The sequence below is a fragment of the Lactuca sativa genome, chromosome 9 (assembly GCF_002870075.4).
Source record: "Lactuca sativa cultivar Salinas chromosome 9, Lsat_Salinas_v11, whole genome shotgun sequence".
Taxonomy (NCBI): domain Eukaryota; kingdom Viridiplantae; phylum Streptophyta; class Magnoliopsida; order Asterales; family Asteraceae; genus Lactuca; species Lactuca sativa.
The window spans coordinates 191,694,381-191,706,695 of NC_056631.2; the positions used below are offsets into that span (position 1 = coordinate 191,694,381).

Genomic DNA, 12,315 nt, shown 5'->3' on the forward strand with positions numbered 1-12,315 from the left:
TTGTGTCTCTATATTGTGGATCGATGCTTGTTGGTTCCTTAGCATGGTCCTTGTTTCTTGAATTGCAGCATCATGGTCACTATGTCTTTTTTCTGAAGCAGCTATAAATTTTGTGAGCATTTCTTCCAAGCTGGGCTTCCTTTCTTGCACCGGCTCCTCTTTTTGGTAGAATCCTCTCCCTTTTTGCCTAAACCTTTCCTATTTGGCTTTCTTGTCCTCTTCATAAGGGAGCCAATCTTTCTTTTGTTTGCGCCAGTCTTCATCATATCGGTCTCCACTTGAATAACACGCTTGCGCCTTGGTGTTGCCATTCTCATCTAAATCACAGTCTCTAGTGAGGTGAGGCCCATTACAGTTTTCACAACCCACCCGAATAGCATGGATTGTTTGATCCATCTTATCCATCCTCCTATCCATTGTTTTTAGCGTAGCCATGACCACGGATAAGTCTTTAGTAGCTGCATAAGTGGCTCCCCTAGTGACATCATGCCTAGGGTTGTGGTATTCTCTAGAGTGTTTAGAGAATTCTTCAATCAATTTTTTGATCACCGGGGGTGGCTTCTTTGTGAGCGGGCCTTGCGAGTCTAGTAACTGCCTGGTTGTGACATTGACTCCATCATAGAAGGTGGATACTTCTTGCTGGCTATTTAGGTCATGGTGTGGGCAGTTTCTTAGTAAGCTCTTGTACCTCTCCCATGCTTCATATAGCGACTCTCCAACTTGTTGTTCAAAGTTAGCAATGGCCTTCTTCAACTTGGCTATCTTGGAAGGTGGGCAAAAGTGATCAATGAATTCTTCTTTCATCTTGGCCGAAGTGGTGACTGATCCGGGGGAAGTGACTTGAGCCAGTCTTTTGCAGCACCTTTGAATGTCACCGGAAGCATACGAAGTAGCTGAGTCTTGCGGGGCACATTTGAAACATTGAAGTAATCAGCTACATCATTGACTTCATCCAAATGTTTGTAGGCATCTTCATGGTCTTTTCCATAAAAAGGTATTTCCTTTAGTAAAGCTAGGATATGACCCTTTAGCTTGAAGGTAGCAGTCGCGGGAATTGCGGGTTGCACAAGTCCCGGGCCAGTGTCGTCTCGCATCCTCTTCTTCCATTCTCCCATGGGGATTTCATCAATGTTAGCCATTGTGACAGCTAACTCTTCCTCGGACTCGGTTTTGTGCTCGTATGTCGGGTCCTCCTCTTCCTCCGTCTCGTACTCGATATCCTCCTTAGCCAGTTCGTCGATTACTAAGGAAGCGCTGGATGCTCCTGATTTGCTGCTCTTCTTTTTCCCAAAAACAGTCTTTAAATTGGACAATGGTGATTTCTTTGGTGTACTTGAACTCTCCACGTCCTTTCCCTTGTTTCTTTTCAATGCGGTTTCGGGATCTTCAAATGGGGGTACCAGCGGGGTGTTTGATCCTCTGGTCATGAAAGTCCTGAAATAAACAGAATAAAAGCGTAAAAAGAACAAAAAAATCGTACTAAAAATAATCAAAAATTTACTACTGATTACGCTTGTACTCGCCGAGTAGATGCGACTGTACTCGGCGAGTACCAGTGTGTTTTTGAAAAAATTATAACTAAATATTAAAAACTAAAATAGATGCTAAGACCTAATTGCTGACTACTAAACTGTAATAAAGTAACTTTATGCAAGTAAACTCACACAAAGGATCGAAAAAATTAGGTATTAGATTAATTATTTAGAACCGTTCCCCGGCAACGGCGCCAAAAACTTGATGTGTGTAAAATGCACTTGTTTTATTCCCTACTTTTATTAATATATTTAGCACACAAAGGCAGTGAACCTGTCTTTTAGTGGTATGGTTTAGTAAGTAAGGTGTCGAACTCAGGGAACGAAAAATTAAACTAACAACTAATTTTAACTAAAACAATTAATGAAAGTAAAGTAGTTTTTCAAGACTAGAAACTTAAGCAACACTTAATTAACTAAATGACTAAAACAAACAACTAATTCACCAAATTTGATAAAGATGTTTCTATTTAGGTTCAACCAATTCACTCCTATGGTTATTTATATTTATGATAGATTAATTGTTATTGGCTATCAATTAAAGTAGTTAGGTTAATGTTCATTACTCCTAGCCCTTAGACAATTAATTAATTTAAGTGGTGATCAAATGTTTAAACTAATTAATTCCCTAGATTAATGATTTGGATTAAATAAGATTTGTAGTGGTGAATCAATTTAGTAAATCAATTAACCTCTTGTTTGATGGTTTCTCAAACAAGCTCACACATTAATCTAATTATTGTCTTATTAATCTTAGTTTCATAATCATTATTCCTAAGCATATGAATTGGTGTTCACATAGACATATGAGGTTAACAACTAAGAGATGTTCATGCAGCTTAATTGTCTTCCAATTAACAGAAAATAATCATGATTAATGCATAAGGGTCTTTAACAAACTTAATTTAATAGATCACCAATAAACAATTAATCAAAACTAAGAATTAAACCATAGGAGTTCCTTGGTATTCCCCAAACAAAAACAAAAACGAAATTAGTTCATAGTTGTAGTATAATCACACACAAAAACAAGTTCAACTAGATTAGACATCATCAAATCCTAAAGCTTAAGTGGAATGATTAACCTAGTTGCTTCAATTCCTCAAAAGGTTGGAGATTCGAATTCCTCAGCGTCTTCCAGTGCTCTTAATCGTAGAAGGATCTTCCAAAATCGCCAAAAGTGTGTTCCCCTAGGATAAAGGTTCGATTTTTATAGATATCTCAAAACAGGGGGTACTTGGTGAGTAGCATACCCAACTCGCCGAGTAGACTCGTTGTTATCCGTCTTAGATCAGGAGTTGTGGCTATCTTCTGGAATATTCAGCTGGACTCGCCGAGTAGGCGCGTGTACTCGCCGAGCAGATGGACTTTTGTTCCTCAATCTTCATTCTTTGGTCTTTAATTGCTTTCCCTTGCTCCCTTTCACTCCCAAGCATATCTTTTGGACTGAAAACAAAATTTAAACAATATTAAGTACCTTTTGTCCATATTATTCACATAATTAATTAAAAATGAATAAAAATGTATACTAAATAATTAACTAATTATGCACATATCAGCAGGAATGAATTATCATAGCAGACAAACTATCGCTAAAGGAATGATCGAAGGGCAACGCTTGAATGAAAATTCTCTACAATAAAGTTGGATCTAGAAATACTCCCATAGTATTTCATGATTCACCGCGACGACGACTCGTTGTTCATGGTATTTGGGTAAGTTTTAGGTATGCCGCATTCCACAGTCACTCCCAAGCACATGTTGGCCGTGTCTCGAATGAATATAGTTGATCAGGCTATATTGATCCTAGACACGACAACATAACTGCCCAGGTTTAAGTGCAGCGTACAACACCCACTTACTTATGTTCTGTTCTACTTATAGATACGATTCTCGACGGTTAGGTATACTTATATACTTTTGAAAATACTTATATTTTGAGGTATACTTTTAGTTCAGAGCACTTAGGCCCCTTAGTGTTTATAGTCTTATACCATGTAAAGTTTGGTATACTTAGTTCACTATAAACAAGGGCTCTGATACCAATCTGTCACACCCCGAAACCGAAGGCGGAAACGTCTCGGGGGTGAGGTGACTTCATGTGAATATCATAACCAATGTACATAGTAAGCAAAGTAAAACACAAAACATTACATTACATAGATTTCATTACATCAGTTGAAAAGTAATGTAGTACAAGTTTCATAGATACATAAGTTTAAACAAAAGAAAGACGTGACTTCATATGCTCCGTCTTCTGCAAAAGGCCGCGAGGTACCTGTCTAAGGAGAACCTGAGAATACAAGCATTTTAAAAATCAACATAAAGCTGGTGAGTTCATAAGCGGTTTGTTTTTATGAAAATGTACAAGATTCCTTTTGTGTTTTCCGAAAAAGTTACGACCCAAGAAAATCTCATATTTTCTTAAAAGTAAAGTTTTGTTGTTCTGTTATGTTACACGGTTCTAGTTATGAATTGTGATTACCCCAGGAAAATCCTATATTTTCCTAATGTGAAAGATGTGTACTGAAAACCTGATTAACCTTGTGAAGTGTGTGTTTGTTTACCAACCCAAAATGTAATGTAAAAGATGTACTTAAAAGGTAAGTTATTGTTTCTCAACATGTAAAGTAAAGTACAGTTGTACACTGAAAACACATTTACTCTTGTGAAAATGTATAATTAGGTTATCTGGTTTGTTATACTGTTCTGGTTATGTACAATTGTATTCCCAGGAAAGTCCCATACTTTCCTGAATGTGAGTTACCAAATGTGAAAGATGTATTAGTTTTAACACATATATAAAACTAATATTAACAAAGTAATTTAATTACTTTATCCATTATTACTATTAAATAAATCTCTGCTACCCTAATTGCGAGTTCCATAACCATACAATAGACTAGATATGACATTAAGTAGTCCACATCACCTTATGACTTTCCTCACCCTTGAACCATTTCAGTTCAGCTGTAGCTAGCAGCCAGGTGCGGGGTAGTCAACCCCGTATAGATCTATACACTCAAGTCACGCTCTCTATCCTAGAGATTCTGGTTACGGGGACGGTCCTCCACTCGCGTATCTCTGTGGAGTGTTCACTGAGGACGTGTCTCCAATTATATAGGATTAATAAGTTTACAAGTAATAATGCTAAATGTCTTATTCTATGTTCTTTTTATAAAGACGATCCTCCACTCGCGTATCTCTGTGGAGTGTTTTCCGAGGACAAAACATATAACAAATCTAACGCTTTTAACAATAATATTATGGTACAAATCACTTGTGAGATATATAATATAACATTATATAATAAGATATAAAATTTGTTTGTAACTGGTTCTACAAGTCAAACAGTTGATTAATACGGTCTCAATTGTTAAAAGCAAGTGAAATATGAAACATTTCCAATGAAATAAAAATGTTTAAGTACAAGATATTCTTGTACTTTTGCTTGTATTCCCCCCCTGAAAACATTGGAAAACCATTGAAAAAGGGTAGGGGTATGAACTCACCGAACGCGGAATGTGACGACTAGGATGCTAAACGTCGAATCGAGACTTGAATACGAGCGAGGTTCCTATGTAATATTAAATAATACACAAATATATCTAATTAGATTTAAATTACTAATTAGATACGCTTAAACATTCCAAGACGTGAAATCACTTCAAAATAGGCGTTTGGAGTGACCCGGGTGACTTTTCTGGACATGAATGGCTAGGATATGGAGTTTAATCTTCAAGAGTAAACTCTAAGGAGTGTTCATGGCCCTAAACACCACCTCCCCATGAGTTTACGGCCATAAACTCATGGTGGGTGTTCTTATGTGCTAAATGGCCTTAAATGGTATGAAGGGTGTTGCTAGGTTTGGTTTTTAGGGCATTAGAAAGGGGCTAAATCAACATATGGACTAATTGATGAGTTTATGGCAGTAAACTAAGTGTTTACGGCCGTAAACTCTCACCCATATCATTCATAAATGTTTTGAAGGTAAAAGATTAATCACAAATGATTCAACTCAATTTTACAAGACTTGGGGTGAATTTAGGGCATCAAACGACTCACATCTAGGAGTTTACGGCCTTGGAGCATATGCTATGGCTGTAAACTCTCAATTAGAGGGTTTTTGATATGTTTAAGGCCCCTAAATGATTTTTGGTTGGTTCTAGGATTTATTCCAATGCTTATGAGGTGTGTAAGTTGCATTTTAACACCCCAAAAGGAGTTTACTACCCATGTATATGAGTTTACGGCCCAAGCTTGTTCTTGGGCAGTAAACTCATGTTTACTCCTCAAATGTTGAGCTTAAGGTGTCCTAAGTCCAATTCAATAAGTCCTTAATTCATATCTAAGCTCAAATGGTGATTTGGATGGGTTTTAAGGCTCAAAAACCCCATTTACATGTGTTCACGGCCTAAGGTTGTTCCAGGGCCATAAACACATGTTTATGGTCCTATCCCATGATTTAAACACGAAAATGAAGGCTAAGGATGTTATACTAGGAGCTAAGATGATTACCTTGGTGTTTTGAGGCTTGAAATGGATGATTTTTGGACCTAAACCTTTGATTGAGGAGAGAGGTTAGAGAGAGAGTGAAAAGGCTTCAAATGAGTCTTAATTCACTTTAAATATGGTTTGAATTGGATACACGGTGGAATTCTACTCGATACCGACGTTAACCGATGCTTTGGGTCGCACCCGATTAAGTTGTCGTTACCCGATATGGTCGAAACTATAATTTTTCATATTACTAGTTTGGGACGTTTTCACATGTTTCCAACATGTTTAGATACTTACAAGGTCAAAATATAAGTTTTAACTTAATTTACCTAGTTCAAAGACGAAATCGGAACAATTCGCTTAAGACGAGTTTTATTGACGAAACGGTTACGGCAAGGGAACAAGTTTCGGGTTGTTACATCTTGCATGGACTTAATTATACTCCCTGTTTAGCTATTCAATCCACTTTTGAGAATTAAAACTTCGCATGCATGGCCTGAAGTTGATCGGATCATTTTCAATTATTCCATATCGTTCTTCATTTTCTTGAAGATATACATGAAAAATTAGAAGGAATTGTATTTCTCCTTTCTGTAACGGATCTTGTAAATTGAGGTTGTTGCATGCACCCTTTTTTGGAACACAGAAGAAACATACTAAAAAACTTAGTTAATAACGATGAAAAAATGTTTTGGGACCAAAATTATAAAAATAATCTATAGATGCTAAAAAGACAATTCACTCTTTGTTGCAAAGTCATATCTTGCAGAGTAAATTATATTTTTGTAATATTTATTTTTTACTAGTTTATAACCCGTGAAACCACAGTTATAAAATTAATTAAACTTTAATATTTTGAACACAAAATTATTAATCAATTATAATCGTTAATTTAAATAAATATGTGAAATTATATCACCTTATAATTTGTATTAATTTTATTTTAATTTTTATTCCATTGTTATTAATTTATTGTAATTAAAATGAAAATTTTAAAATTTGAAATAGAGAATTAATAGGTTGACAAGTGGCATGTATTAATTAAGAGGTTTTATAAGGTGTCACATGATAAAAAAAAGAATAAAATGTGTATTAATTAGGATGCCTAATATAATAACAAATGTCAAAAGAATATTAAAACTATTCTTTTATTAGATAGGGATTTGAGGTTTCGAATTAATGAGTATCGTTGATTTTACAATTTTGGTTTCAAATATATAACATATTATAAAATTAGCTTAAAACTATGGTATTCGGACAAAACATATAATTTACTCTCTAATAATTCAACTTTCCGTTTAAAATAGGAATGTATATGGGTTGGAGTTTATCTGAATATTGTTATCGGGGAGCGTGAAAAGAAATTCATAATATTGAAATATATTTGAAATACATAAGGTCCATCGAAATGCAACATTTGACTGAATGCAAAATTCGTTAACTACAACGGCTTTGGTTTTTTATTGGCTCACTATGTCATTTTTATAGGTGAATATTTTTTTAATCATGTACAACTTTGGTGGCTTTCATTTATATTACTTTTAGTTTATGCAACACTTTCACTTTTTAGATAAACATTTCGAACATAACACCAAATCTCATTTTCCATAATCTTTCACATCATTTCGCTCAAACCCAAAATTATCGATCTATTGCATCATTTGTAAGAAGATAATGCTTAATACGGCCCGGTATCATCATGTAATACGTAAGAACAGTAGGGTTGGCAACTTTTGACCCAACTCATAACCCGACACGAAAATAAGTAGGTTAGGGTTGAGATTTCTGACCCGCCAACCCGTTTATTTAATGGGTTGGGTTGGGTTACCTGTTTGGGTTCGTGGGTCAATACGCCAACCCGCCAACCCGCCTAATATATTTAATTATCTATTTATTTTAATTTTTAACAATCTAATATCATATTATACTATTAGTTTCTATTTATCATATCTTCAAATTTTAATTTGGTATTCGTTCGTAATTTCGTATATCGTCAGCCATATGTTTGGGCAATGTGGCATTGTGTTGTGGGCTACTGTTGGGTTTTTGTCTCATGATCCCGTCATCCATATTTGACCTTGACTCATTGAGTGTTGATTGTTGAGTCCTTGTGCAGCCAGCCATTACCTATTTGTGTGCCCTAATAAAAATAATCGTTCCTCACCCGCTCCAGTCTCCAAATTCACGAACGATTGAACGAATGATAAAGATTAAGGAGTTAAGGACTGATCTTCGAAGGAAGCAACATCACGAACTCACGATTTAATCACTCATCGGGCCGATCCACACCCGCTCCTCATCCGCTCATCGCTGTTTCATTCACTCTTTTCATCTTCGACGTTTTCGACCCACCTTCCTTTCCCTCTTCGGTAAGTAACAATCTACACTCTACGGTATGTTTGAACAATTGCACTTTTCATGAATGTTTTGATTTTTAGAGTTTTATTTGAATGTTTATGACTTTATGTTTAATGTTTATGACTTTTAGACTTCATTTTATTTGGATTTTTCAATTTCATCTTAAAATGTGTTGGTTATTAAATGGGTTATACAGGTTGGGTTCGACACACTTACACGTGAACCCGCCAACCCATATATTTATACGGGTTATATGGGTTGGGTTGAGTTGCTGTTTCCAACCCGTCAACCCGTGACCCGCCAACCCATATATTATATGGGTTGGGTTGAGTTTTTGAATTTCAACCTGTGACCCGCCAACCTGAACCCAACCCAATTGTCAGGCCTAAAGAACATTTGCTGGGTAGACTATGAAAAAATGATATTTACATATTTCTCAAGCAACACGCAATGACGTTTAATCATTTTCTACCTAAAATTGCCCTTGTCAATAACATTTGTTGATTATTTAAGCATTTAGGGCCAAATTTCTTCAAATATTATTTTCAATATCAAATATTTTTCAAAAGATAACTAAATGAATTTCACAATTTGGCACCTAATTCTGTAACTTGATTTTATTACAAAGATTATTATTTTTCCAAAACCATTTAATATTTAATGAAAATTTCAATTAGCCCACCAGAGATGTGTTTCAATAACTTTCACCAAAGGGCTCTCGTCATATTTATTTATATGTTTAAACATTCGGACTACACTTTTAAATAAAAATGCAGCGGATTTAGTGCGTACGACTATATGTATGTAGCCATGTTAGGCCTTGGTATAGGGCACTATCTCTATTGTGCCCTTGTATTTATTATGCACAATTAATGAGAAGATAATTATGGAAAATATACCTTAATAAAAGCTCTATTACCTTTGATAAATTATCAACATAATTATTTTGTCAAACATGTGATATATTATTCAAAATATCCCAACTAACGTATCACTTACTATGTAGTCAGCTCATCAACATATCATCGATGATCATAAGACATTACACATTTTGATCACATGTCATCTAATATATTGATGATAATAGATCTAAACTACATATTCACATTTTTCCAGTAAAAGACGATTTCGAAATTAAACAATCATTGTTTCCGTATGACTTACGTATACTTGAATCACTGTGATGCCGTCTTACAAGCCGGAGGGAAAATTGTGTCTTCATAAATCGGCTTCACATTGACGCATTCTTGAAATGCATCACCTCTATTACCAACATATTTCAAATCAATGTCGGAAATATGCACATTCTCACATCCATTATTAGCTGTGCTACACCTAAGCTTAATCGGTGATTGTGAAGTCGAAGTTCCCTTCACGTTCTTGATGAAAACATTGTGAACCCTAACCAAGGAAGGCTTCTGTACGATTCCCACATGAAATGAACCATATTAGATGCATAGTTCAGTAACCAATATAGCATTCAACTAATTCTATATAAAACGGTGAAAAATAACATGAACATCAAATAACATAAACTTATAATACAAATGAACCTTGAGCCTGACCATTGGCCCCATTTTCAATTGATATTGAGATTTTCCAAAGCTCATTATTTTTGAAATATGAATTTCTATCAATCATGTCATGGTTTAGTAAGAAATTTCATTAATTATACATAGTTTAGAGCATCCACAATCTATAGCTTAATAGAAAATTTGAATGAGATGGAATGCATAATTGGTATTTCAATGGATTAACTTAGTTGATAATGTATGTCTATGATAATATGCTCTAATATACCATATTTTTTTCTTAGAAAACATACATTTTACTTTTGTGTGCCTATTTATGAGATAGGTAAATCATAATATCATTAAAACTAAGAGTTTGACACCGACTTTAAAACTTCAAAAATAAGTTTTCGATTTTCACATTCTTACCACTTGGATAATTAATTAGGGATCATTTGTGATTACTATGCCAGATGAATGCGAAATGTTAATCACCTGCTTATTGCAATGGACATGCGGACAATAATCTTGCTCGATAATGATCGGGTTTTCGACTTTCTCCATTGAAAGATCTTCAAAATAAATATCCTTAACCTCCATGGGTACGGAATCAGGCCATGTTTTGATTCTAACACCATTGGCAGTTTCTACAAAGCTACAATTCTTGACATACACCCCAATGACCGGTTTCTCAGTCGGATTCCTACCCAAGCTTCCAACACTAATACCATGACCCGGACCACATTTCACTCCCTCAATGTGCAAATCCTCACATCCATCACCAATCGAGACACAATCATCACCCGTTTCAATCACCGAGTTCTTGATGGTGATGTGTTTTGACCACCCAATGTGGATTCCATCCGTGTTAGGGCTCTCAGCCGGAGCTTCAATGTGGAAGTTGTCAAATGTTACGTTCGTGCATGTCATAAGATTTACGTGGAAATTCTTGCTGTCCTTTGTGGTTATTCCCGTAATCAAAGAATTTGTGATGAAATTAAAGCTAAGGTTCTGTGTCATTTAAACGCACATAATCGCTGTTAATTCATGAATTTGTACGTAAGAAATTGCATTGAGTGCATGGAGTTGCATGTACACGTACATATTGAAGGGGGGATCCTTTCTTGACAGTTGCTGTGGGGTCGTTTGTTGACCATGCCATGGCTCCTCCAACACCATCTAAGGTACCATTGCCTGAAACACAGCATCATGATTATGTTTTCGAGTTTCTAAAATACCATTTTCGATCAAAGAAAGGGATGATTTAATATATACCTGATAATGTCATGTTATTGAGGTAGCTAAATGTGATCCATTGCACTCCTTTTGGAATGGTGATAGGATCCTCAGGACCTATCAACGTTCCATCGATTTTAACCTCAACAGGATTTTTGCAAGGTCCCTTAAATTCGACAACATTCAAACAAAATCGACCCTTGGGAACGAGCACTGTGCTGGGGGTTGTTGCACTGCATGCTTTGACCCATGCATCACACAGAGGCTGGAAATCAATTGGAAAGAAGCAAAAGATGAAATTAACATGTAATCATGCATGCATAGATATGTATCGTTTAATTCTTTACCTTGCTGATCTCGCCATCAATCTCAGCACCGAATTTAGTGACGTCAAAAACTTCAGCCTGTACAATGGCTATGAACATGAAAATAGTGAAACCTATGGTTGATTTGGAGTCCATTTCGACTAAATTTGCGTTTGAATTGTATAGGATTTAATGGTATTTATGATGCATTTGGAAGTCTAAAATTAGAACCATGACTTGTGCATTCAACCTTTGATTTCGGTCTAGAAGGCAATCGTTTTTGGACTTCGATGGTAGAAAAAGTTTTGAAGTTTGTGGAACAAATTTGTGTATGCAGAAATATAATATATATTTGCAGTTTATTTTTCGTCTGAAATGTATTATGCGCCTACAACCTCTTATTTGTTTTATGACCTACATATAAAAAAAATCATTGGTCATTTCGCTATTGCTTGGCGTCGCTGCTAAAGGTGTCGCCGCTATTGCTAACACAGTGGCGATCCGCGTGAAATAATCCCCATCCGTTCGATCATTATTCAATCCTACAGTTGTAAACTCCTAAAACACGCACTTTATTTTCCCTCCAGGGGTGTCGCCGCTAAAACCCCTATGTTGCCTCTATTGCTCAGACAGTAGCGATCCGTGTGAAATAATCCCCGTCCATTCGATCATTATTCAATCATATGGTTGTAAACTCCTAAAACCCCTATGTTGCCGCTAAAACCCTCATGTAGCCGATATTGCCCGTCGCCGCGATTGAGTTGCGTCAGATAACCCCCCAGTCGACCCTTCTTTCCTTCTATCGATGTATCTCTCAAAGAACTTCGACTACCTTCACCATCTGCACCCCATTATGATTCCGACCACCGGGAG

The 12,315-nt window shown here is 35.9% G+C and overlaps 1 protein-coding gene and 1 non-coding gene across 2 annotated transcripts; one reads left to right on the forward strand and one right to left on the reverse strand.

Moving 5' to 3' along the window:
- The first annotated feature begins 649 nt into the window (after window positions 1-649).
- Window positions 650-756, forward strand: LOC111904989 (small nucleolar RNA R71). The gene has a single exon (XR_002854699.1). It is a non-coding gene; the product is annotated as a small nucleolar RNA R71 (small nucleolar RNA).
- An 8,809-nt stretch (window positions 757-9,565) lies between these two features.
- Window positions 9,566-11,598, reverse strand: LOC128129217 (polygalacturonase-like). Its single transcript, XM_052767860.1, has 5 exons — window positions 11,485-11,598; window positions 11,177-11,402; window positions 11,004-11,095; window positions 10,397-10,912; window positions 9,566-9,808 (listed from the first exon to the last, which is right to left on the reverse strand). Exons 1-5 carry the CDS (start codon window positions 11,596-11,598, stop codon window positions 9,566-9,568), a joined length of 1,191 nt encoding a protein of 396 aa, XP_052623820.1.
- Window positions 11,599-12,315: the final 717 nt, after the last annotated feature.